Here is a 27437-nt window from a genome sequence, read left to right on the forward strand (position 1 = left end):
GCCCTGTCCTTGTCCCTTCTATTCCACCAGACCTCTTGGGGAACCAGCAGCACCAGGAAGCCCAGGGAAGGAGAGGCCGGGGGACTGGAGCTGCTCCAGAGAGCCCATCACATTCAGGTATAAAGATGTAGGCGCACCCCACCTGGGGGCCTGCAGGGCAAGGCTAGCCCAGGGGAGGCAGCGGGCTGGGCATAAATGAGAGCAGACACTAGTGAAGCTTCCACTTCATGTAAACAAGTGGTGAGCCCGGCCTGGCCACGACAGTCTTGTGGAGGTGTGCAGTTGACTTGAGATGCTGCAGGTCCTCACATCCAGGATACAGAGTCCCTGAGGCCAGGATGGAGGCTGCTGGGTGGAAGGCCAGTAGGGTCGGATGTGCAAACTGGCGCAGAGTTTGAACTGTGTCTCCACAGGACAGGACGGGGCATCCACAGGTCCTCCGACAGCTGGCTCGTGGCTCAGGAGATCACGCAGTTGCTATTCTTGCCAGGACTGGGACTGCCTTTACCTGCAGAGACAAGGGACACAGGTGAGGGGGGTGTAGGTGAAGCACTCACTGGCTGGCCTCCAGCGCCTCTCCTGTGCACTGCCCACACCTCAAATTTGGGTGCTGGGGTCACTGTCTCCCTCCCTGGCTACTGAAACCAGCTCATAGGATCCTTAGGAAAGCAAAATGAAAGGTCCTGTCCTGATGGCCTTATGAAGACCACCTCTGGTTGGGACATCAAGGGATCTGCCATCTCTTGGCCTCAACAGGGTGGTTTGTGCATGCGTGTTCAGTCATGTCCGACTCTTTGCGACCCCGTGGACTGCAGTCTGCCAGGCTCCTCTGTCCATGGAATTCTCCAGGCAAGAATACTGGAGTGGGTTGCCATTTCCTACTCCAGGGGATCTTCCTGACCCAGGGATTGAACCTGCGTCTCCTGCATTGGCAGGTGGGTTCTTCACTGCCGAGCCACTCTGGAAGCCCCAGCAGGGGCTGGCCTGCACGGTGGCACAGACCCCAGGCTTAGAGGGCACAAGGAACACCTTTCATCAGGAGGAAAGAAGGGGGAGCAAGGCACAGCTCTCCTCTTCCCAGGCCCCTTCCATGCGCTTCCACTGCCTTTACATCCCAGGCGGAGGCCAGCTGGGTTCCTGCCCTCAGACCAGCATCCCGTTGCTGCGAGGAGCCCTCCTGGGGTACTGACTGCCTCCGTGCTTTTTCCTCTGGTTCCTCTCCACACCACCAGGGCCAGAGTCACCTCCTGGCGCTCACACCACCTTCCTGTATCACCTCAGCTGTGAATTTCATGGAGGTGGCGTTGGCCTCCTCTCCTGGGCCATTAACAAGAATGACGCTGAACAGGTCCGAGTAGAGCCCTTCCCCTGCCTAGCTGGGTGGAACCCAGGCCTTGGGACTCTCTGAGGGTCCAGCTGAGCCTCCCTGGAGGCCATCTGAGAGCAGATGGAGCACTGAGGAGGTACGAGGGGAGTCGGACAACTGTGTCCACCAGCCTGTGGCTCCAAGGGGCCCAAAGCTGGGTGGTCCTCCAGTCTCCATCCTCCTGGGTTGCTGAGGCTGCCTCTGGGGCCCTCCGTGTCACACAGTCCCATCACTTTGTCCACTGCTGCACCAGGAACTTAGGACAGTGTCTGGCACAGAGCAGACAGTGCACAGATATACATTTGCTGAAAACAATGAACAATCAGGTAGAGGCAAGCTACGTAAGTTCAGATCAGTTCAGTCGCTCAGTCGTGTCTGACTCTTTGTGACCCCATGAACTGCAGTACGCCAGGCCTCCCCGTCCATCACCAACTCCTGGAGTCCACCCAAACCCATGTCCATCGAGTCGGTGATGCCATCCCACCATCTCATCCTCTGTCATCCCCTTCTCCTCCTGCCCTCAATCTTTCCGAGCATCAGGGTCTTTTCAAATAAATCAGCTCTTCGCATGAGGTGGCCAAAGTACTGGAGTTTCAGCTTCAGCATCGGTCCTTTCAATGAATATTCAGGACTGATTTCCTTTAGGATGGACTGGTTGGATCTCCTTGCAGTCCAAGAGACTCTCAAGAGTCTTCTCCAACACCACAGTTCAAAAGCATCAATTCTTCCCTGCTCAGCTTTCTTTATAGTCCAACTCTCACATCCATAAATGACCACTGGAAAAACCATAGCCTTGACTAGACGGACCTTTGTTGGCAAAGTAATGTCTCTGCTTTTGAATATGCTGTCTAGATCGGTCATAACTTCCCTTCCAAGGAGTAAGCATCTTTTAATTTCATTGCTGCAATCACCATCTGCAGTGATTTTGGAGCCCAGAAAAATAGTCAGCCACTGTTTCCACTGTTTCCCCATCTATTTGCCATGAAGTGATGGGACCAGATGTCATGACCTTAGTTTTCTGAATGTTGAGCTTTAAGCCAACTTTTTCACTCTCCTCTTTCACTTTCATCAAGAGGCTCTTTAGTTCTTCTTCACTTTCTGCCATAAGGGTTGTGTTATCTGCATATCTGAGGTTATTGATATTTCTCCCGGCAATCTTGATTCCAACTTATGCTTCCTCCAGCCCAGCGTTTCTCATGATGTACTCTGCATATAAGTTAAATAAGCAGGGTGACAATACACAGCCTTGACGTACTCCTTTTCCTATTTGGAATCAGTCTGTTATTCTATGTCCAGTTCTAACTGTTGCTTCCTGACCTGCATATAGATTTCTCAAGAGGCAGGTCAGGTGCTCTGGTATTCCCATCTCTTTTAGAATTTTCCACAGTTTATTGTGATCCACACAGTCAAAGGCTTTGGCATAGTCAATAAAGCAGAAATAGATGTTTTTCTGGAACTCTCTTGCTTTTTCCATGATCCAGTGGATGTTGGCAATTTGATCTCTGGTTCCTCTGCCTTTTCCAAAACCAGCTTGAACATCTGGAGGTTCACGGTTCACGTATTGCTGAAGCTTGGCTTGGAGCATTTTAAGCATTACTTTACTAGCGTGTGAGATGAGTGCAATTGTGCGGTAGTTTGATCATTCTTCGGCATTGCCTTTCTTTGGGATTGGAATGAAAACTGACCTTTTCCAGTCCTGTGGCCACTGCTGAGTTTTCCAAATTTGCTGGCATATTGAGTGCAGCACTTTCACAGCATCATCTTGCAGGATTTGAAATTGCTCAACTGGAATTCCATCACCTCCACTAGCTGTGTTTGTAGTGATGCTTCCTAAGGCCCACTTGACTTCACATTCCAGGATGTCTGGCTCTAGGTGAATGATCACACCATTGTGATTATCTGGGTCATGAAGATCTTTTTTGTACAGTTCTTCTGTGTATTCTTGCCACCTCTTCTTAATATCTTCTGCTTCTGTTAGGTCCCTACCATTTCTGTCCTTTATTGAGCCCATCTTTGCATGAAATGTTCCCTTGGTATCTCTAATTTTCTTGAAGAGATCTCTAGTCTTTCCCATTCTATTGTTTTCCTCTATTTCTTTGCATTGATCACTGAGGAAGGCTTTCTTATCTCTCCTTGCTATTCTTTGGAACTCTGCATTCAAATGGGTATATCTTTCCTTTCCTCCTTTACTTTTCACTTCCTTCTTTTCACAGCTATTTGTAAGGCCTCCTCAGGCAGCCATTTTGCCTTTTTGCATTTCTTTTTCTTGGGGATGGTCTTGATTCCTGTCTCCTGTACAATGTCACGAACTTCCATCCATAGTTCATCAGGCATTCTGTCTATCAGATCTAGCCCCTTAAATCTATTTCTCACTTCTACTATATAGTCATAAAGGATTTGATTTAGGTCATACCTAAATGGTCTAGTGGTTTTCCCTACTTTCTTCAATTTCAGTCTGAATTTGGCAATAAGGAGTTCCTGATCCGAAGCTATGTAAGGGTTCATGCCAATACTAACAGCAAGAGCAACCACAGTGGCATCAGCGGATGGTGACTGGGGGACGTATGTGCCTTTACCCATGCAGATGGTGACAGAAGCCCTGGCCGGGCCCAAGAGAAACCAGCAAGGCAGGAGATTCTGACATCTGCCAACGGGACCAAGGACACCCGCTTCTTTGCTAGAGCCCAGTGGGATTAGCTCCTTGAAGGATCCTCAGTCAGCTCCCCTCGTCTGTGCCACGTGACCGAGGCCCTGGCTGGTGGTGGTGCTCAGGTTTATGGAATCAGAGTGCAGTCTGAGAACATCAGCTGAGGCCTGACCTCAGGTTTGTTGTGGTTTAGTCACTAAGTCATATCCAACTGTTTGTGACCCCACAGACTGTAGCCCGCCAGGCTTCTCTGTTCATGGGATTTTTCAGGCAAGAATACTGGAGTAGGTTGCCATTTCCTTCTCCAGGGGATCTTTCTGACTCAGGGATCAAACTTGCGTCTCCTGCCTTGGCAGGCGGATTCTCTACCTCTGAGCCACAGGGGAAGCCCTCCTGAGCTCAGGTCTGACACTGAGTGTTGAAACTCCATCTTGACAAGACAGCTGTTGAGGACGCTCACCCTGGAACTGGAGGCCTGGCCCCTTAAGGATCCCTGAACCCTGGCACTCTGAAGACTGGCATTTACCCAGCCTTCCATCCCACACAGGGGACCAGACCACCACCCGGAAAATGACACAGGCAAATCTGAAATCTGGGAGCCTAGCGAGCACAGCCCTAGGAGCCAGCCCACACTGCCAGCCAGGGTGGCCCATCCACGCGTGCATCAGGGGACCTGGGAGAGCCCTGGAAAGGGCTGACTGCACCTGCGGCTGCAGTCACGGCACGGAACTCTGGGAACAAAAGCCTGGGCTCTGGACTTCCCTGGTGGCCCACAGGTTAATTAAAACTCTGTGCTTCCAGTGCAGGGGGTGTAGATTTGATCCCTGGTGGGGGAAGCTGGGATCCCACATGCCGTGCAGTGCAACAACCAAAAATAATAATAAATTTAAAAGCCTGGGTTCAGGGGCCCTTGGAAAAGGGTGACCCAGAGGCACTCTCCTCTTCCTCTGCACCTGTGGGCACTTGGGGGAGAGTCAGCCATGTGTCCAGGCCTCTGGCCCTTCCAAACTGCCTTTAAAGACAGAGGGAAGATGCCTACCCTAACCCTCCAGAGACCACATGACTCTTTGTGTGAGGCCCTGGGAGGCTCTCCTTCATGGCCGTGGACACAGGGCCTCGCCTCTCTGCACCTCTGGGGTCTCATCTGTAAAACGACGCCATCAGGTGGGGCGGCCACGCGAGGGCGTTCAGCACCGTGTCCACCCAGCACACTCCAGGTGCCCAGCCAAAGCCTGTGCCTCCCTTCCTCCTCTTACCCTGCTGCACAAAAGTGCTGGCTGTGTCCCAGGGATTTCTCCAGGGGGACTAAGGGTGGGGGGCTTCAGGACACCACCTGGAACCTCCTCCCCTGACCCGGCAGCCCCCAAGGGCAGAGCCTTGTCACCGGATCTGCTGCTCCGAGGGCCCCTGCATGGGACAACCCTCAGACAACACTGTTTAAAATGCAGATTTCTGAGCCCAGCCCAGCGGGACCTACTCCTCTCTCTTTTCACCAGCCTTTCCAGTGACTGCGGTCCCCTGAGGTGGGGTCTCTGCCCCAGAATCCAGAGCTCCTGGATAGGCGCAGGTGGCCGGCTCAGGGAAGATGCTGACAGGCGCCAAGCGCAGGGCCAAGGAGAAAAACCGCAAGGAAAGGGCGCTTGGCTCCCACCAGTAGAGGGAGCTGTGGACCTTCAAACCACCTGGCCGCCCGCAGCCAGACCGCCAGACCCGAAGGAAGGGATTTCAGAAGGCTCTCCCGGGGGCCCGCACTTGGGTGTGCAAAACTCTGCACGCTGTTTGACAACTGTATACTTCTTATCAAGCAGTTTTACAGGCTGTCAGCTCTCAGCCTTCCTGTTTTTCTCTCTTTCACCCACTCTGTCATTGGCCCGGGCTCTCTCCCTTGACAAGAGGGCAACAGAGACAGAAAGGACGGAGTCAGAACCAGAGCTCAAAAAGGGGCCTCTGGACCAGCCTCCTCCCCAACCCCACAGGCTCAACCCCTCTCTCCTCTTCTTAACCAGGAAACAGCCCTGGGGAGGTGAAAGGATGTGTGCCGGCTTTGGGGAGCCAGGTACTGGGAGCCGACATCCATCCGATAGCTGTTCTGATGGTACTCTCAGTGTTCACAGGAGGAGAGGGGTCCGTTCCTTGGAGGGACCCTAAGGGAGCAGCTAACGTGATTTCCTCCCTGATGGCAGTTCCATGCATGCTAGGATTGCTAGTTCCAACATCAGGGACCCCCGTCTGTCGGTAACCTGACCCTCTGGCACGTGAAGTCCTGCTAATAAGCTTTTGCTGCCTGACAGGAGGCACTAAACCAGTCAAACATTTGTGAGGCTGAAGGCCACCCAAAGGGCCTTTGGGGAGGAGAATCTGTGCTTCCTGCCCTGCCTTCCAGAGGAAAGGCCTCACGAGGGGCTTGAATTCCAGGTCCTCAGGGCTGGCTGCCTGTCCAGGTATGCAGACACTGTGCTGGATGAGGCCGCCCTGCGTGTCTCCTAAGGGGCGAAGCAGGACTACTGTGATCTTGCTAGACATCCCTGGTATGGGCCGCTGCACTCTTGCCCTTCTCTGTCTGTCTCTGGTTCTCTCTCTGGGTTTCAGGCACTCGGGGGCGGAGCTGGTACAGGGCTGGTCCCTGGCTGCTTGGCTGGCTACCGGCACCCCATGAAAACACTCAAGAGAGCAGCAGCATCAGTGACTGTCCAAGTCACCCAAGCAGGGGCACCTGATGCTGAGACTCACTAAAGGAAACAGGAAGGGAGAAGATGATGGCCTTTTGTTTCTATGGAGACAGCACCTCGGGGTGAGGGGCTGAAGAAACAGAAAGCTTCTATTTCACCTCGAGTCAGGACGTGGCAAACGGTCCCTTTTGTGGTTGGGCCCGCCCCTCCCCTTCCCTTCCCTGCCAGGTGTTCACCATGGCAACCCTTCTTCCAAACAAGCGGTGCAGAGCAGCAGCAGCAGCATCTGGTGTCGGGGGAGCCAGGGAGTCCCGCGGAGATGGGACAGGCCCAGCTCCCCCTCCCTGGCAGGACATGGGCCCTGGCCTGGCTTTGTGTCCTGGCCCCACTACCACTTCCTGTGCCCTGGGACCACGTCACTCACCTCTCTGAGCTTCCACCTGCCACCTCTGTGGTTGTTTTGAGAGCCAAGTAAGAGAGGCCGCGGCACATGGAGGTGCTCAATAAATGCTTCCTGGCTGAATGTAGCTCTAGCCCTGGCACTGCTGTTGTGCCCAAATTCTCGGACACTCCAGGCCTGTCCTAACTCTAAGAGGCACGGACTGAGTACGTAAGGCTCTGGACCAGAGCTGGGGTGTCAATGGAGGGGAAGACCTGCACTCCAGCCAGGGTCAGGTCAAAGCCGGGGCCTGGAGGGGACCCAGGAATCCTGGAACGCAAGGCCCTGCCATCACCCGCCGGACCAGCCAGGGAGCCCAGTCTCACCGCTGCAAAGCCCCACAGCCTGGAGGGAGGGAGAAATCCCAACACGGAAACCCCTTCAATCCCAGAGATGCTGACATGAGAAAAGGTGCTGGCAGCGGCCCTGGCTGTCCCCACCAGCCAGAAAAGGCCACTCTGGAGACCGTTCTAGAGAAAGATAAAGGCCAGGACCTCTAGGGCATCCCAGAGAGACCTCCCTGCCGCCAGAAAGATACCACCAGCAGGGACAATCTGTCCCAGAAGTAAGCAGCGTGGCAAATGCCATTTATCAAATGAACAAAGGGAGGAGTCACGTCCAACTTTTACAAAAGAAATGAGGAAAAGTGGGTCAGGGTATTGGTGGGGTGTGTCTGTCCAGGACAACACCTGATCCAGCAAGGAACGAGACGCTGAGGAGGAGCTCTAGGTTCAGAAGCGGTTTACAGTGGAGATACTCCCCCGGCCTGTGGCACTAGTAACAAGAGCTCCCCAACGACTCCTGTGCCCAGCACTGTCCTGAGCACTTCATGTCCTCGGAGCAACTGGGCCGGACAGGCTCACTCTCCCCCGCCTTTGGAGAAGGGGAACCTGGAGGTCTGATGAGCAGTGCTGGCCCAGGCCACATGCGGGCAGAGGCCAGAGCGGGACGGGGACACGAGAATGGTGGGGCCCAGAGCTCTGTGCTCTCCTGCCCGGAGGCAGCTACTAGAGCAGGCTCAGAGGCCTGGGGAGCCCTGGGGATGGTGCTGGGGGTGGGGGGCGGCGGGACACGACTCACCTGAGACGTCAGCACTGGAGCCCTCGTTGGGCCTCTTCCCCGTCATAAACTCCGCTTCGGCCAAGGCCTTGGGGGAGAGGGCGCTGGCTGTGCCATTGGGTGCCGCGGGCCTCTTGGACCGTCGGCTGAAGATCCTGCTGCCGAAGCGCCTGCCCTCCTTGGCCAGGGTGGCCTCCCCGTTGGCGGCTTCTCCCTTGCCGTTTCGGGCAAGGGCCTCTCGGGGTCTGGACTTCAGGTCCGTGTGCAGGTGGGAGACCCCCCGGGCATCCCTCCGACTCAGCTCTCCTAGGGGCACTGGCTCCACGGGGGGCAGCACCTGCTCCAGGGTGGCCAGGTCGTGCAGGAAGCTCTCCAGGCGCCGGGCCGACTCGCCCTTGCCGCCTTCCTCCTGCCCCTCAGCACGGCCGCTGGCCTCCTGCTGCTGCCGAGCGGCCCAGCGCATCATCTCCCCGGGCGGGGGCCGGCTGCCCGCCACCAGGGCGTACTTGGGGTTGATCAGCTTGCGCGCCACGGTGGAGGAGTAGTGGAGGCCGGGCCTGCCAGCGCCTCCTGCCAGGCCCAGCTGCTGGTACAAGTTCACCTCCTCGGAGATGGCGTACAGCTCCCGGAACTCCACGTCGAAGGGCTCCACGTGCTGCCCCGTCAGGAGGAGGAGGAGGTTCCTGTCCACGTGGGAGGAACTCCAGGTGAAGCTAGAACACGGGGACAGAAAAGCAAGACACATGGTGCCCGGGGCTGCAGCCTCGCCCCGCTGGCTGCCGCCTGGCTAGCCCATCTCAACACCCCCGCCGCCCGGCCCAACCCGATCTACCAGGGAGGCCGGACGCCTTGCTGCCTTGTGCCAGCTGTTTTCCCTCCACAGACCCAAATACTCCCTCGGGTCCAGGTCTTGGCCTCACGTGCAGTAAAGCAGGCAGTGGGTGCAGGGCGAGGGCGAGAAAAGTCAGGCCTGGATCCAAACCTGCTTTCCACTCTGCCTGCCTTGTAAAACAGGGCTCGTGAGGCATGTGGTCAGAGCTGTTGTGAGGCTAAAGTCCAACAACGTATACAGAAGGTTTCTCAGTTCCTGGCACAAACATACATTTAAAAGTAGAATCTGCAGCTGCCACTACTGTTACGAGCATTTCGTTTCTTATTAGTTCTTCTCTGAATTTTTAGAACACACGGCATCTGCAAAGCACCATACTTTAACCATGTGAGAGGGCTGATGCCATTTATTAATTGCTCCATCTGCCAGGGTCTTCTTCCAGCCTCAAAATGCAACCTGCTGCTGTGGACCGTGGAACACGGCAGGCAGTGCTGAATGGTCAACAGAAGTTGACCGTCTTTCTTGAATAGTCCGTCAGCCAGAGAGTTTGAGGGAAGGGGTCGGCCGGGGGGTTATTCTTTGCCATCAGAACAGACTTAGAATATGAGCGGGTCTTAGACTTACGACACGTAGGACTGTGGAGGCTCCAGTCCAGCATCCTTCTGAATGCGAACATTTCTGACCAAGAACAAAGATTCCCCCCGCCCCAACCAGGGCCCAACTCACCTGAAGGATCCAGTGGCCACTTTGTCCCCATCTACCATAAGGAACTTTGACGACAGGGTCCCCTTGACCTTCCCCATGGGCATGTAGAAGCCCACGCCTGTCACAGAGCGGACACGGATGTTCTGTCGGGAAGAGGAGAAGGGCGCTGTCACTCAGGCTGGGAGCCTAGAAGCTCTGTGCCGAGTATCTTCTTGAGTAGAGGACAAGCCCTCTTGTCCACAGGGTCCTGCCTGCTGGCCCCTATCTGTATTTGACTCTGCTTCCTACGGCCGGAGGAGGTCAGCAAGTCTTGCTTTGGGCATGGACGGGCCCAGGGCAGCCCTGGCCTGCTCTCAAAGCTCCTCAGCAGAGAAACACAACCCTACCATCAACCCTGACAGTGACTCTGCGGGCTGAGCACCCAGGACTGGGCCAGAGCCTCCCACCTCAGCTTCAGCAGTCTTGGGATAAAATGTTAAGCTGGGTGTGCAGTTTAGGGTTATCAGTTCACGAGGCAAGGTTTCAGACAGAGGGAAGGGGGCTGGCAGTGCTGCTCACCTGGACCCCTGAACTGGGGAGCAGGCCTAGGAAGGGGCAGAGGGGGTCTCCATCCCACTTCCTTCCCACCCCCCGCCCTGCCCAGGGGTACAACTTACCCGAATACGGAAGTCAGGGAGCTCCAAGCCCTGACACATCTCCAGGAAGTAGTTCACACCTGCCTCATCCAGGATGATATACACGGGGACCCGGCGCTTGGAGGCAGCGTCCACAATGTCTTGGAAGATCTCGCCATCAGTGAAGAGGTCCATGACCACAGCAACGACCTGGGCAGGAACGGGCGCTGGTAAGGCACATGGCGACTGCACCTCTAGAGAGTCACTCTGTGGCCTGCAGAGGACCAGCGGGGCTGGGCTAAGTGGTGCCCAAGAGAGTCAGAAATGCCACCTGCACCACCCCCCCACCTCTGAACACAACTGAGCAGGAGATGGGTGCTCTGCTCTGGGAAATGAAGATGGTGCGGAGGGTGCTGGCCATGCGTCCTTGACAAATCCCCACTGCCTACCCTGGGGGTTTCCCAGCAGCTCTTCAGAAGTCATATTGGGGGAGATCTAGGAGGCTGAGGAGAGCTGGTCCTGATGCCCTTGGGAAATAAGCAGGCTCAAGAGGCTGCAGTCACAGAGATGCGTAGGATGGACCATCACCGCAAGCTGCAGATCTGCTCAGATACGACTTTCTCTGCAGACCTGAGTGCTTTGATGTCCCTGCAGCTGTGCAAAGCCCTGCGCTTCCCTGAGCACAGATCTAGGCAGAGCTCCAGTTGGCTCAGGCTCCCTTGGCCTCCAGGGGTCCAGCCATCCTGCTCCATCCTCAAAACAAGGTCCTTGCCTCTCCTGGCTGTTTAGTCACCAAATCGTGTCTGACTCTTGTGATCCCATGGACTGGAGCCCACCAGGCTCCTCTGTCCATGGGATTCTCCAGTCAAGAATACTGGAGTGGGTTGCCATTTCCTTTGCCAGGGGATCTTCCCAACCCAGGGATCAAACCCAGGTCTCCTGCATTGCAGGCCGATTTTTTAGCATCTGAGCCATGATTTCCAGAAGCCAGTCTTGATTAGTCATCCTGAGAAGGAAGGCCTTCTGCAGCCCGAGGCAGCTTGCCTTTCTTACCTCAGCTGCCTCACTTTCCTATACAAACAAACCTTGTTCCAGGACTTCCCTGGCAGCCCAGTGGTTAAGACTCTGTGCTTCCACTGCGGGGGGCACTGGTTTGATCCCTGGTCAGGGAACTAAGATCTTGCATGCCATGTGGTCAAACAAACAAAAAACCCTTTTTCCACTCCAGAGGCAGGGTTTTCTTGCTGGCCCCAAGCACTGTGTCCGTGATGCAGAGGAAGGGCATGCTTTGGGGTCAGAGAAATCTGATTATAACCACTTTCCATTTCTGTAACCTTAGGTAAGTCCTTTAACCTTGATGAGCCTCTGTTCCCTCATCTGCCAAGTGTGGATACTCGGTACCTGGTACATTTGGCATCAGGATTAGAAATAACATCTGTAAGCATCAAACACAACACCACAATAAATGGTAACCACCGTGTGATCGAAGGAGGCTGCTCATGGTTGTAAATGAATGCCCGAACCCTGAAGTCGGGCAGACCAGGCCTGGTACTGCTGACTCATCAGTGCCAGCTTCCTTGGCAGCAAAATGGAGCTAATAGTAGCACCTGTCTCAAAGGGCTGTTGAGAAGGCTTAGAGAAGTAAACTGTGAAAGCATTTAGCAAAGTGCCTGGCACATGTGAAACTCAGTAAGTGTATCCTCCGTCACCATGCCCTTCATGCGTGCTCTGCCATTATCTTTCCCTCTAAAGACCACCCCCGACACCATTTATGCAAGGCTATAGAAGGCTCTTCTTAGCACCTACATTTACTGTTTTTTAACAGTATAACTGCTTTGGGTTTCCTTGATGGCTCAGACAGTAAAGAATCTGCCTGCTAACATAGGAGACCCAGGTTCAATCCCTGAGTCAAGAAGATTCCCAGGACCAGGGCATGGCAACCCACTCTAGTCTTCTTGCCTGGAGAACTCCATGGACAGAGGAGCCTGGCAGTCTACAGTCCATGGAGTTGAAGAGTCAGACATGACTGAGCAACTCACACACACACACATACAACTGCTTTACAGTGTTGTGTCAGTTTTTGCTGTACAACAACGTGAATCGGCTACATGTATCTCTTGAGCCCTCCTCCCACCAGCCCCCCATCCCATCCCTCTAGGTCATCAGAGCACTGACCTGGGTTCCCTGTGCTAGACAGCAGTTCCTGTTAGCTGTCTGTTTTACATGTGGTAGTGTATATACATGAATACTCTCTCAATTCGTCCCGCCCTTTCCTTCCCCACTGTGTCCACAAGTGCTCTACATTTAATACTCAAGCATTCATATAAGTAGCATTTGCTGAGTCCCACTGGCAGAGGGAGGACCTAAAGACAAGTAAACCGTAGTCCCTAACCTCAAGGGGTTAATCCAGTTGGAATCATAAGACATCCACACAGAATAATATGACATAAGGGAAAACGAGATAAATGCCTTACAAGATGCACGAATGACACTCGGTGAGAGTGCAGAGGAGGAGTGGGAGGAAGAGAAGGAGGGATTTAGGGAGGGTGGAGTTGAAAGATTACTTGCAGTCAGCGGAGACAAGAAAGATTTCACCAAGGAAGCTAAAAACTGAAGAATGGGCAGCCTTGGGCACCATGAGAAATGAGCGGAGAATAAACAAGCTGGGAAGCGGGAAGGGCTGCCATGCATGGGTGTGTAGGTTGTGCACTGCACACAGGGCTGAGCAGGCGAGTGGAGCTCAGCCCGCCTGAGAGAGGCCCTTTCCTAATCTGCACACAGGTGCCACCTGGGCCACCAAAGGCCTAGGAGGCGAGCATCCAGGCAAAGGACACAGCACTGGCAGAGGCACTGAGGACAGGCGTGGCTGACAAAATCAGAGGCGATACAAACACAATCTGAATGAGAAAAGAGAAGTAATTATAGCCATATTAGGGCTTCCCTGGTGGTTCTGATGGTAAAGGGTCTGCCTGCAATGCGGAAGACCTGGGTTTAATCACTGGGTTGGGAAGATCCGCTGGAGAAGGAAATGGCAACCCACTCCAATATTCTTGCCTGGAGAATCCCACGGACAGAGGAGGCTGGCGGGCTACAGTCCATGGGGTCGCAAACAGTTGGACACGACTGAGTGACTAACACTTTCACAGACATATTCACTTTTTAAGAAATTCTTACTATTCAAGAAAGGGTAAAAATGTTCAAAAGAATAGGACCATTCACACATTGATGAATTTGAAAATGAAAATGACATGGATAAGTCATAAAAGTGAACTAAACATATCAACTATAGTTTAATTTTTTAAAAAGCATAATCAAGTAAGGTTTATTCTAAAAATGTAAGGATTATTCAATATCAGAAATATATTAATTTATAACATTGATAGTGTAAAAGAGAAAATCATATATTACCTTGTTTTAAAAAAAGTATCTGATAACACTAGTTATGATTAAAATTCTCAAAAAACTAGGAATAGAAACTTCCTTATCATGATAAAGGCTAGCTACTAAAAAACCCGTATGAAACATACTTAAATTTGCATTCCCTTTAAATCCTAAGCAAGTTGAGAATATCACCACTATCACTGCTGCTGTTCAACAGTACTCTAAGTCCTGAACAATGCCATATGCCAAGAAAAAGAAATGAGCTGGAAGCATTAAGAGAGACAAAACTATCAGTATTTAGAGCTGATATTTTTATTAAAAATCCAGGAGGATGCAGAGAAAAACTTTTAGAAGTAATAGGAGAATTTGGCAAAATTTTCCAGATATAAGGGAAACAAAAAACAATAGCATTCTTCTAATATAGCAATGATCAATTTTTCTTTAAAAAAAAAAAAGGAAAATAAGATCCATTCAAAATTATAATTTAAGCAGGTAATATTTAGGAATGAATACCTCTATGGAGAAACTTAGAAAACTCTGGTTAAAGGACAGTTAAAATTATTTGGGTAAATAAAAAGATAAATCATGTTCATCGATAATATGATTCAATGTTTTAAAAATCCAGTCCTCATATTAACAAGATCTAATACAGTTCCAATGAACAGGCAGTAAATTTTTTTTTGAGGTGCTCAGATATTTCAAAGATGTGAGGAAGAATGAAGATCCACAACAGCTAACTCAATCTTGAAAAAGAAAAGCTAAAAGGGCACACCTGTCCCACTGGATGGTAAGACGCACTGCAGCGTCAGCGGATGAGAAGGTCCTGAGGTGGGAAGGGACTGGCAAATAGACCGTGGGACAGAACGGAGAGGCCAGAAATACATATGGGCCTACACACACGCGTAAACTTGAAGTCTGGTAGAGGTAGAATCACAACTCGGTGGAGAAAGGATGCTTTTTAGCACATGCTATTGGGACAATCGTCATACTAAACAGAGAAAAACAAAGTAGATCCCTACCTCATACAATATACAAAGGTGGATTTCAGGTAGGCTGGACCATCTGAAAGTGGAAGATAAAGCTAATAAAGGAATTCATGAAATGTAGGAAAATGTCTTCATGACATAAGCAAGAAAAGATTTCTTAGGATTCCAAAAGCATGAATCATAAGACAAATAAAAATTTTTTAAATGCCTTTAGCAAATTAGGGATTTTCTGTTCAAAGAAAGATGTCAATAGACAAAGGGAACTGGAGGTGACAGAAGATACCTGCAACGTCTACAACCAAAAGAAGTTAATAACATACAAGAGATTCCTGCACATCAGCAAGAAAAAGACAGAAAATTAATTAGAAAAATGGGCAAAGGCTATGAATAGGCAGTTCCTTAAGGAGAAAATACCTGAATGGCTAACAAGTATATAAAGAGAAGCAGACATCATAAGTAATCAGAAAGATTCAAATTAAAGCCAAGAGATAGTAATAAGAGTAAATGGAACTTTTAAAAATTTTATCAGTTCAGTTGCTCAGTTGCTCAGACTCTTTGCGACCCCATGGACTGCAGCATGCCAGGCTTCCCTGTCCATCACCAACTCCTGAAGCTTGCTCAAACTCATATCCATCGAGTCAGTGATGAATAAAATAAATTAAAAAAGCAAAGAGATAAGAGAGAGATGACTTTACAATATGAACTAAAAACCAGAATGCTGGACAGTTCTAAATGTTGGTGTGAGAAAAGGGGACCCTCATTCACTGTGGGTGGGATGGAACACTGGTACAGCTGTTCCTTAGGGCAATGGGCAGAGAGCTTCATGGATTTAAGACTGTGTATACCTAGAAGACTAAATATTAAAAAAAACTAAGATTATGGCATCCGGCCCCATTACTGCATGGCAAATAGAAAGGGAAAAGGCGGAAGTAGTGACAGATTTCCTCTTCTTGGGCTCCAAAATCACTGCAGAAAGTGACTGTAGCCACGAAATTAAAAGATGATTGCTTCTTTGCAGGAAAGCAATGACAAACCTAGACAGTGTGTTGAAAAGCAGAGACATTACTCTGCCGACAAAGGTCCGTATAGTCAAGGCTATGGTCTTCCTGGTGGTCACATATGGTTGTGAGAGCTAGACTCTAAAGACGGCAGAATGCCAAAAAATTGATGCCTTCGAACTGCGGTGCTACAGAAGACTCCTAAAAGTCCCTTGGACAGCAAAGAGATCAAACCAGTCAATCTTAAGGGAGATCAACCCTGAATATTCACTGGAAGGACTGATGCTCACGCTGAAGCTTCAGTATTTTGGTCATCTGATGTGAACAGCCAACTCACTGGAAAAGTTCCTGATGCTGGGAAAGATTGAGGGCAAAAGAAGAGGGCACCAGAGAATGAGATGGCTGGATGGCATCACCGATGCAATGAACATGAACTTGGGCAAACTCCAGGAGATGGTGAGGGACAGGGCCTGGTGAGCTGCAGTCCATGGGGTCACAAAGAGTCAGACATGACTGGACAAACAACAGCACACCTAGAAGCCAGCCGTGTACTCTTGGCCACACACCCAGGGCAGCCTCTTGGGGCTTTGTCCAGGTCTATCAGGGGCAGGAACAAAGACACTCACGATAGCTTTGGGACAGCAGAGAGCTGGCAACAACTCAGATGTGCATCTCTAGAGGAACGGGTGGACAAATGTGAGGGATGCTCAGGACAGAGTCCTCTACGGCAGGCAGAAGCAATGGATGAGTCACACGTGTAGAACTTGGAGAGCTCTTCTAAAATGGATGTGCGCGTGTGCGTGCTCAGTTGTGTCTGACTCTTTGGCACTCCATGGACTACAGCCCGCCAGGCTCCTCTGTCCATGGGATTTCCCAGGCAAGAAGACCGGGATGGGTTGCCATTTCCTACTCCAGGGGATCTTCCCAACCGAGATGCATCTCCTGTATCTCCCACATTGGCAGACAGATTCTTTACCACTAAGCCACCTGGGAAGCCCTTACAATGGACATTTGGATTTAAAATGTTAGAGCATGTGATCTATAGTCCAGTACCATTAATGTAAATCGAAGTACACTACATAAGATAACTCTTCATGTTTTTCAAGGATATACACTGAATAGAGGAGAGAGGCTGCCTGTGGCAGGAGAAAGGGATGGGAGGGAAGCAGAGAGTAAATTCAGAGGGGCCTTCCCTGGATTGATGACGGCAGCGGACCATGAACTGAGCTTCACAATCAGGTCTGCTCCTGAGAGCACAAACAAACAAAAAGCAGTTGGCCAGAACAGCTCAGGGTAGGTGTGGGGCAAGGACAGCCGGGACCTGGCGTGCTGCAGTCCATGGGGCCACAAAGAGTCGGACACAACTTAGTGACCGAGCAACAGCAAGGACGACAGGGTGGGGCTGGATGGCGGTGGGCTTTGGTTTTAACAGGCCGCGTCAGGCTTCATCCAGCAGAACACAGCTCCCAGCGTCTAGCAGGCTAGGGATATGTTATCTCCCACGTGCTGCCTGAGGTCAGAGTCCACCGTCTGCTCATTTCCAGACTCTCTGCAGTGTCCAGCTCAAGGCGGACTCTCAGTATGTCGCCGGGGAGGGCTTGACTGGCTCAGGAAAGCACATCAGGATTCACTTGTGTTCTTGTTTTGTAATTGAAAGAGCAGGGAGCCAGCTCACCCTCGCCCCGACCCAAAGGAGGAGGTGCGGGGAGAGCATGGCAAACCAGAGGGAGAGATGTGTCCTGGGGGGAGGGGGGGGGAGCCTTGCTTTGGGGAGGCTTGGTCTGCGGTGCCCTGGTGAGGGCCAGCCATCTGTGTCACTACCAATTAAGCAGTGAAATATCTGTAGTGGGAAAAAAAATCAATTGCTCGCTGACTCTTGCAATCTCGTTGTGGAGGAGAGGTGATAATTACCCTCGGCTTTGGTCTCGGAGGCCCGGCTTGACATTCCGATCCACGGGCGGCATGAGGCCCACGAAAACCAGCTCCCTACTCCCGCCCAGCGTTTAATGTGCCACGTGGTCTTCTGGGTCAAACCTGACTTCAAGGCTCCCGGTATAAATGGAAAATCGGGTTTTAAAAGAGGGACGTGGATTTCGTCAAGAGGGAAAAGTCATTCCTTCTTCCCGGCAGGCTCCCAGCCTTCTTTACCTGGTTACCCACTGATGCGCAGCACCTGGGGGGGAGAGGTTAATTCGAGGCAGCAGGAGTTTCTAGACGCTGTTGCAGGCGGCAGCAAAGAGGCTCTGATGCTGTAATACTTCTCATCGGGCACTTGGTTAGCTGTCTCCTCCTTTGATATCTGGCCTCAGTGGTGGAGCGGGGAAGCAGGGTGTGTTAGGGAGCCTTAGAATTCCCCTCCATCTGTCATTTACCTTTAATTAAACTGCCAGCTTTTCAGATTCTCTTCCTGGACGCCTTAATTACCATTAGATTAACAAAATGAAGGGAAAGGACTCCACCTGCCATGCGCACTCCACACGGCTCTGCTCAAGACAGCGGGGACTGGCGCCCCTGCGTGTGTTGGGATGACCTGGTCTGGATGCCCACTGCACTGGTGGTCTCTGTACCACAGAGCCATGCTCACTGGCCTGCCCTGGAGGGACTTCCAAAATCAACATCCTCTCGGTCACCCTGGCCAGAAGCCTGAATCTACTGGTCTCCTTCCTCCTCCTCCCTGTGACCGAATCTGATCGCCACCAAGTCCAACAGGTCCTGCCTCCTCTGTGCACTTCCTCTGGGTCAGCTCCTTTCTGCTCTCACTGCACGGCTGTCCTCACCTGGCACCCCCTCGTTTTAATGTTTATTTATTTGGCTGTGCTGGGTCTTTGTTGTGGCCTGTGGGATCTTAGCTGCCTGGCCAGGGATCGAACCTAGGCCCTCTGCTTTGGGAGCATGGAGTCCTGGCTGCTGGACCACAGGGAAGTTGTCCCCCTTCTCATTTCTTAGTGAACTTCTGGGATAGTTTCCTAATTAGTCTTGCCTTTTCCATCGCTGTGCTCCAATTCTTTCTCCATACCAGTGACACTCCCCCTCCCCCCAAGCAACAGACTGATAAAGTGGTGGGTCCTACAGTCAAACTCCTTAGCTTGGTATTGAAGGACCTTATGATGGCCCCTTCCTCCTCTCCAGCTTCACCTTGGACAGTCTCACGTCTGCCCCCTGCTTTCAGCTATGCAGGATGACCTGCAGTTACCCTAACACAGGGTTTCTCTACAGTGGCACTTCTGGGCACAGTATTTCTCGCTGTGCGTGTGTGTAGGTGGGGGAGGGTGCCAGGGCGGGAGGCGGGGCATGCCGTCCTGTGCATTGCAGAATGTTTAGTAGCAAGCCAGTGAACGCGAAGTCACTCAGTCGTGTCCGACTCTTTGAGACCCCATGGACTGTAGCCTACCAGACTCCTCTGTCCATGGGATTTTCCAGGCAATAGTACTGGAGTGGGGTGCCATTTCCTTCTCCAGTAGCATCACCCAAAATGGTGACAACCAAAAATGCCTATAGATACAGATAAATGTTTCCTGAGGACAAAATTGTCTCACTCTCTTGACCCCCCCCCACCCCGCTTTGAGAACCACTACACATAACAGGGGAGAAGGCAATGGCACCCCACTCCAGTACTGTTGCCTAGAAAATCCCATGGATGTAGGAGCCTGGTAGGCTGCAGTCCATGGGGTTGCTAGAGTTGGACACAACTGAACGACTTCACTTTCACTTTTCACTTTCATAAATGGCAACCCACTCCAGTGTTCTTGCCTGGAGAATCCCAGGGATGGAGGAGCCTGGTGGGCTGCCGTCTATGGGGTCGCACAGAGTCGGACACGACTGAGGCGACTTAGCAGCAGCAGCAGCAGCACACATAACAGGTAGTTTCCAGTTCTCCTGTTCCTTCCCCTCCCGTACTCCTGTGAAACATCTATGCATCTTTCAAGATCCAGGCAAGAATTTCCTGAACGTTCCCCACGCCCTGCTTCCTGCCCACATTGTGTCCTGGGCAAACAATAGAGGTCCTTGACATTTTATTGTAACATCTGCTCAATGGCTCTGTTCTTTACTGGGCTGTGGGCTCCCGGATGATAGGGGCCATCTGATTTATCTCGAAATCTCCACCCTGAGGGGACATCTCAACAGTCAGTTCTCCATGACTGTGGAATGAATGTCTAAATGGAGGGTGTTTCATGTCCACTGTTTTATTTGTGGGGTGTGGACCTAGCTTTGTGGTTATCTCTTTAATTTCATTAATGACTATAGATACTGTGGTGGAGGGGGAAAAGAAAAGAATGCTAGCAGGATTCTTGGTTAGATCATCTTGCTGGAAGGCAGAGTTGGCATTCCTCAAGGGCACAGAGAAGGGAAAAGAAACGGGTGCCTTCTGGGACTGCTGCCTGAATGCCGGTCCCAGGTCTGGTCTGCCTCCACTCCACCTACCCAAGGTCTTGACAGAGCAGCCAGCCGGTGAGTGGGGACAGTACTCAACCAAGGGGTAAAAGTCCACACCAAGGACATCTGGGGGCAGAGGTGCCCCAGCACGTACAGCCAGCGCTTCTGTGCAGATTACGAAAGGTACCCGTCCTCCCTGTGGTGGAAGCAAGCTAGTAAACAGAGCATGGGCTACAAGTCAGCCCTGTAAAGCCACCAAGGCCAGGGCAGCGCACAGGCAGCATGTCCGCCCGTGGCCCCTGCACTGGACATTCCAGACATGCAGAACCTCAGAGCTAGGAGGAAAGAGAACGGAGCCCAGCCCCGAGGTTAAGTCTCCCAGCTGGTCTTTGGCAGAGGTGGGACGGAAGCCCAGGCTCTGACCCCAGACCAGTGCTGTCGCCCCCAGATGACGCAGTCAGGGCAGGCTCTGGGGAGGCCTGCTCTGACTAGTACCTGAGGTCACCCCTGATCATACAAAACCAAGATGCACACATAGAGCCGGACAACACCACCCTCTCCTTCACTGGTTTCCCCAGGCCTGCTGACGTGGAGCCTAGGCACTGGGGGGGTGTGGTTGCCACCGCTGTGACAGATCCGCCCATCTCACTGAGCTCCATGGTGGGGATAAAGCAAGAGGCCACAGGTCAAGCATGCTCCTTGCAGGGATGTACTGGTCACTTTTTCCTGGGGAGGAAGGGAGGGAGCCCACCGAGGCACAGGGGCAGTCCCAGTCCCCGCAGGCCCACTGATGACCCATGTGAGCCCGGGGCCTGACTTTTACCTCCCATGTCTGCCCTGCCTGCCTCCTAGGGCTGTTGGGAGGTTCAGATGAGATCATGCCTATAAAATTCCATGAAAAAGCCATATGGTTATGAGGGACAATCACCAGACAGGGTTGTTGTTGTCTAGTCACTCAGTCATGTCCAACTCTGCGACCCCATGGACCACAGCACACCAGGCTTCCCTATCCTTCACCATCTCCTGGAGTTTTCTCTGACTCATATCCATTGAGTCGGTGATGCCATCCAACCATCTCATCCTCTGTCACCCCCTTCTCCTCCTGCCCTCAATCTTTCCCAGCATCAGGGCCTCTTCCAATGAATGGGGCCAGCTGCCCACACCTCCAGCCTGAAGGTGCCTTGGGGTAGGAAGGGCAGCAGGTGGGCAGACTGGTCAGCTGCTGCCTCCCGGGAGAGCCATCTGTCTGGCAGTCCAGGGGAGTCAGTTCTGGGGGGACCACCCAGCATCCGGCTCAGACAGCCCAGCTGTGTGGAGCACCTTCTCTGATCTGCCCAGGGAGCCATCAACGTCTCCAGAGCACTGGCTGTCACATTGGAGCATGTAAAGAGCATCACCTGGTGTGTGGCTGGGTGAGGTGCACCCACTGGGTGAGCAGATTCCAGGGTCCCATCCTCAGCAGGCCCATGAAAGTACATTTTAACAGCACCCCCCAACCCCCACCCCGCCTGCCTCAGGTGATCCGTGCAGGTGGAGGATGGATCACGCTTGAAGTAACGGCAGGTATGTGGAAGAGAACCTATTCTTTGGAAGCAGAAGGTCTCACTGGTTGCGTGATCTTGAGTGAGTCACTTAATCTAAGCCTCAGTTTCCTCATTTTAAAATGGGGAGGTGGTCACTTCACAGGGTTGCTCTGAGTTTTAAATGAGATAAAGCAGCAGCGCAAGGAGCACAGAGCCTGGCCTGCTGCGAGTAGAGGGTCCATGCCGGCAGCCCTTTCTCTCCTCTGAAGGAACTCAGAACAAAGGGGCCTCACTTCGGAGGTGGCCGGGCCAGCGTAGGGGCGCATGCTCCCAAGAAGCCAGGCGTGCAGAGCTGCCCACCGGCCCCAGACATCATGGCAGAGATATTTTCCTCTGCTTGATACCATGTCCAGCAGACCCGGCCCGGGGTGGTGATGAAAGCCCAGGCAGCTACACTTCCAGGAGTCAGAACATGAACTGATCGAGGGGAAGGGCAGCTCAATCAAGGGACGAGTGAGTCTGTACAGTGCGCAATCCTTTGAGCGATGCTGGGAGACTGCCTTACCTCACCGAGCAGGAAACACACCTCTAGGAAAACTGTGGCCCTGGGAGTTCCCTGTGGGGTCCAGTGGTTAGGACTCCAAGCATTCACTGCTGGGGGTCCACGGTTCAATTCCTGGTTGGGGAACTAAGAGTCTTCAAGGCACATGGCATGGCCAAAAAAACACAAAAAACCCTGCTGTCCCAGTGGAGAACACCTTCAGGTGGGGCTCGGGACCCAACCGGCTGCTGTTGAGTGCACCGCAAAGACTTTCTTTTGTCATGAAGGCTGCAACAGGCCCCATCCAATTTCTGCCTCGGTGGGATGTGAACAACTGGACGAGAAAGCTTTACCTTAAGCATTCTGGGTGTGCTCCCTGGGGCGAGAGAGGAGAGGAGAGGAGAGCTCAGGAGAGGAGGTCCGCACGGCCACCTAGGGGACACCCACAGACACCTTGCATCCTCCACCCCCTGGACTCTAGATTCATTTCTTGAAATCCCCACAGTCCAGGAGCAACCTGGAGCAAGTGGAGGAAGCACAGACTAGACTCAGGGGTCCGACAGAGGTGGTGAGACAGTAGGCATTGCTTGTCCGCTGGGAACTCTGCCTAAAGCGAGGCTGCCTCATGGTTCTTGTGAGGCCAGGCGCGAGCTGGGGGCTCAGCGTCAGCTCCATGGGAGAACAAGTTTCCAGAGGCCTTCCACTCTTGGCAGGTGGAGCCAACAACCCAACCCGAACTATGCTGCTGCCCGGCCCAAACCCTTGGCCTGAGGTCAGCCTCGCCACAGCCCCTCTGTGTGCTTCTGGCCCACTTGCTTCCTTGATGACAACCTCCTCTGCCTTCTCCAGGCACACCCCGCCGGCTCCAGCCCTCGTGCCTTCATTCACACTGTCACCGGCCTTCTTCCTGTGGGAACAGGAATGCCCTTTCCATGTCGAGGTCCTTGCTTCCCTCTCCCTGGGCCGTCCCAGGGTCCCCAGCTCCCGGGCCGTGTGTGCCTCTCCCAGGAGGCCTGTCTGAGCGCATGGCGGGGGACAGAGACCTGACGGGCTGTGTTACACAGGAAGCATGGGTCTAAACAGAGCACCTCTGCAGTAGGGAGCTTCCCTCGAAGGCCTGACAAAGCAGCCTGGACCAGAGCCCTGGCCCACCGAGAGGGCAGAGCCAAGACCTCTGGGGTGGTATTCTCGGCCTGGAGGCCAGGTGTCTGGGCTTTGTCCCCTGAGGATTCCCGGCTGTCTGCGGCCATGTTACTTTGTTCCAGGCTCACTAATTAGACATCATTAAACACCAGGCTCCCTCCTGCACTGCCAGCCGCTGGAGCCCAACTCTGCCAGCCAGGCCTCTTGCTCTCGCAGACTCCCCGGCCTCTGGGCCAGCTCTGTTCCCGACTCTGCTGTGCGCCACTGGGACTCACTCCCCCTCCATCTGAGCCTTACAAGGTGCTCTTGACACTCATTCTGCAAACGAGGTGGATGAAGGGGTGATGGAAAGGAGACTTGGGCCTGGTCTCCGGAGACAGAAAACAGACTGTGCCTGTGTGAGCAAGGTCAACTAATTCAGCCGCAAAGCGGCATATGTGATCCACCAGGGAGTACACAGAGCAATTCTTTTTAGGATCCTAGGCCAGCTTTTCACTGCCCCACGGCATGCTTCTGGGATGACTTTCCCTGCTCTAAGTTGGTGTTAATTAGTGAAAATTATCTAATGCAAGCTCATTTAACATTAGCTTAAAGCTAAACATAATTAGGAAGATAAATCAGCTGCTAAAAAAAAAAAAAATCCAATGAAGATACACAGATGATTTTTAGGATCAGCTGCTGGTTTGGGTTACTGGCCTGGAGGTCTGAGCATCACACAATATGTGGGGAAGGCAGGACTCCAAGAAGTACCTTCAAGCTATTTCTTGATTGATCCATCAGGGCAAGATAACTGGAGTTGGCAGTCTGCCCAGGAGGTTCTGTGAGGTGGTCAAGCTAACCTGGTGGCCACTGCCAGGTAGTGAAGCTTCCTGGGAGGGCTTCCCCAGAGGCAAGTGGAGGGTGTGGGGAGCAGGGGAAGGCAGGCAGGAGGATCTGGGCGATGGGAATAGTGTAATCTGTGCACTCCCAGCCCTCTGGTCTTGCATACCCTGCCCTCTGCCCACCTGCCCTTCCATACTGGCTGCTGTAGCTGGCAATTCCCAAGAGTTCTCTGTGCCCCTGGAGCTCAGTGAGACTCAGGCTCATCTCAGTTCCCATTCGGCTTCACTATTTACCCACTGCCGTGAGACAAGGGAAAGGCAGGTTCAACCCCTGGGTCGGGAAGATGCCGTGGAGGAGGAAATGGCAACCCACTCCAGTATCCTGCCTGGAAAATCCCATGGACAGAGGAGCCTGGGGAACTACAATCCAAGGTGTCGCAGAGTCGGACACAACTGAGTGACTAAGCATGTGTGACTTTATGCTCAGTGGCTCAGCTGTGTCCAACACTTTGCAACCCCATGGATTGTAGTCCTGCAGGCTCTTCTGTCCGTGATTTTCCAGGCAAGAATACTGGAGTGGGTTGCCATTTCCTACTTCATGTGTGACATTATCATCTGTAAAATGGAAAGTTCCTGGATTGTCGTGAAGGTTAAATGAAATTACGTATTTCAAAAGGGCTAGTGTGGTCTGGTATTCAAGAACTCAACAGTTTATGGCTTCCCAGGTGATTCAGTGGGTGAAGAATCTGCCTACAATGCAGAAGAAGTAGAAGACAAGGGTTTGATCCCTGGGTTGGGGAGATCCCCTGGAGAGTTCATTTCAGTCGCTCAGTCCTGTCCAACTCTGCGAACCCAGGCATGCCAGGCCTCCCTGTCCATCACCAACTCCCGGAGTTTACCCAAACCCATGTCTATCGAGTTGGTGATGCTGTCCAACCATCTCATCCTCTGTCATCCCCTTCTCCTCTTGCCCCCAATCTTTCCCAGCATCAGGGTCTTTTCAAATGAGTCAGCTCTTCCCATCAGGTGGCCAAAGTATTGAAGTTTCAGCTTCAACATCAGTCCTTGCAATGAACACCCAGGACTGATCTCCTTTAGGACGGACTAGTTGGATTTCCTTGCAGTCCAAGGGACTCTCAAGAGTCTTCTCCAACACCACAGTTCAAAAGCACCAATTCTTTGGCGCTCAGCTTTCTTTACAGTCCAACTCTCATATCCATACATGACCACTGGAAAAACCATAGCCTTGACTAGACGGACCTTTGTTGGCAAAGTAATGTCTCTGCTTTTGAATATGCTGTCTAGGTTGGTCATAACTTTCCTTCCAAGGAGTAAGGGCATGGCAAGTATTCTTGCCTGGAGAATCCCATGGCCAGAGGAGCCTGGTGGGCTACAGTCCATGGGGTCGCAAAGAGTCAGACACGACTGAGACGACTGAGCACGCACACACAACAGTTAATGGCTGTCACTACCCTCCTCCCCGTCCTGCGTTCATTGCCTTTCTCAGGGCCCACGTTTTATGAGTCTGTGTATTTCTGTGTATTTCCGGAATGTGGCGCATGCCAGGTGCTCAGTGAAACCTGGGGAGTGAATGAGCAAATGCGGGGAAGGGAACCCATACTCACAGTTGGTCCTCCAAGACCCACAGAGAGGTGGAGAGCCCTGGTCCCTGCACCTCCCCCACCTTCTGCCAACTCACTGCTAGGACACAGAACAGAAAAGAGCTTTTATCTGGAGCCTCCCTCAGGCCCCACCAGGGCTGTGAAAGGCCCAACAGGGTGACCACTGGACAAGCTGGGTCAGGGTGAGTTAACAGATTATTGGAAACTTGGGCCAGAGAGACCACTAACTAGAAAAGCCACTGGCTCTTTTCTTGGGCTAAGATTCTGGGGTCATTAGCAAGTTCACAGACTCCACGAATTTCAGAAGAGGAAAAGGAAAACAGGGGCAGGCAGCGGACCAGCTACGGCTGCATGGTCATGGCCCCTGGGGAGGAGGGCGGCAGAGGGGCTGGGATCACTAGAGTGACTCAGCCTGGGGTGGGGGGTGGTCAGGACAGCACCAGAACAGCGGCAGGTGGTCAGCCAGGACCTGCCCCCACTCGTGGTCGTCTGCCCTGCTCCTCTCTCCCCCAGACTGGAAGCCTGCCCCAGAACATGCTCTGCCCTGTACACTCGGAGGAGAGGGTGGTGGATTTGACCACCAGCCAAGGCGAAGCAGTGAGGTAGCATCCTGATGGGGTGGCGTGGGGGTGGGGTTGCTGGTGGGACTCCCATCAGGGTCTCAGTTTGACTGTGGGGACCCAAGTCCAGGGAGGGGGGTCAGAAAGTGGCCAGTAAGAAGTCCCTGGAGACCAGGTCTAATCTCTGGTTTGGGAACTAAGATCTCACATGCCTCGAGGTGACTGAGCCTGCTTGCCGAAACAAAGAGCCCATACGCCGCAACTAAGACCTGAATACAGCCAAAAATACATTAGAAAAAAAAAAAAAAAAGGTCCCTGGGAGGGAATTGTCTGGTAGTCCAGTGGTTAGAACTCAGCGCTCTCACTGTTAAAAGGCGTGGGTTTGATCCCTGGTTGAGAAGCAAAGATCCCACAAACGACGCAGTTTGGCCAAACTAAATAAACAGGTCCCTGGGCGCTGCCCACACCAGCTTCCTGGCGATGTGACCTGCCCCAGTGCCACAGGCAGCAAGAATCTTCCTCTTTCCTACTCCCACCGAAGTAGTCCCGTTCTTGTTTGTTTCCAGAACCAGTTGGTGAGCTTCCCAGAGCCTGGGTGGCAACAAACATGCTTAGCATCTGGGATTTCAGTGGGAAGAGGTGGCCATGGGGACAATTCCCAGAAGCAACTGTGTGTGTAGCAGAAGGACACAAGCTTTGAGCTTAGACCTGGGTGAATCCCAGCTAGACTCTTAGCAGCTCTACAGCCTCCCACTTTCCCTGAGCCTCTGGGAAAAGCCCCTTTCCCGTGCCAGGTGCTGAGGACTCGATTAATTAAAGGAAATAACATGCAGAGCACCTTTCAACAATGTTAGCCCCTTTTAACATAAACCCCTTGTATCTGCATCTCTCACTCTTCTTTTTCAAAATGCTGTCTCATGGTCTTGCATTAGAGTCTCAGAGCAATCATATGAAAGTAAGCGAGAAGAATTATTCCCATTTTACAGATGCAGAGGTAGAGGCCGAGCCAATGTCAAATGATTTGCCCAAGGTCAACTGGTGGCGGAGGAGAGAGACAACCAGGGCAAGAACGAGGCTTCCAACCGTGTACCCCTTCCCCCGGTGTTGCCCTGGCCTCCTGAGACCAGTGTCCAGCAAAACTGGCTATGCCACCAGAAGCC

General features: G+C 52.6%; 1 protein-coding gene across 1 annotated transcript in view; it reads right to left on the reverse strand.

Annotated features, from left to right (window-relative positions):
• Positions 1-212: 212 nt before the first annotated feature.
• FAM83F (family with sequence similarity 83 member F) overlaps positions 213-27437 on the reverse strand; it is a 34717-nt gene continuing 7492 nt past the window's right edge. Inside the window, exons 2-5 of the mRNA XM_027540723.1 lie at positions 10371-10538; positions 9736-9857; positions 8202-8893; positions 213-508 (exon numbers count right to left, since the gene is read on the reverse strand). Of these exons, the coding sequence (XP_027396524.1) occupies positions 459-508; positions 8202-8893; positions 9736-9857; positions 10371-10538 (1032 nt within the window). The 3' untranslated portion in view covers positions 213-458. The remainder of the gene's footprint in view (positions 509-8201; positions 8894-9735; positions 9858-10370; positions 10539-27437) is intronic.

This window comes from Bos indicus x Bos taurus, chromosome 5 (genome assembly GCF_003369695.1).
Source record: "Bos indicus x Bos taurus breed Angus x Brahman F1 hybrid chromosome 5, Bos_hybrid_MaternalHap_v2.0, whole genome shotgun sequence".
In the NCBI taxonomy this organism is placed as follows: Eukaryota; Metazoa; Chordata; class Mammalia; order Artiodactyla; family Bovidae; genus Bos; species Bos indicus x Bos taurus.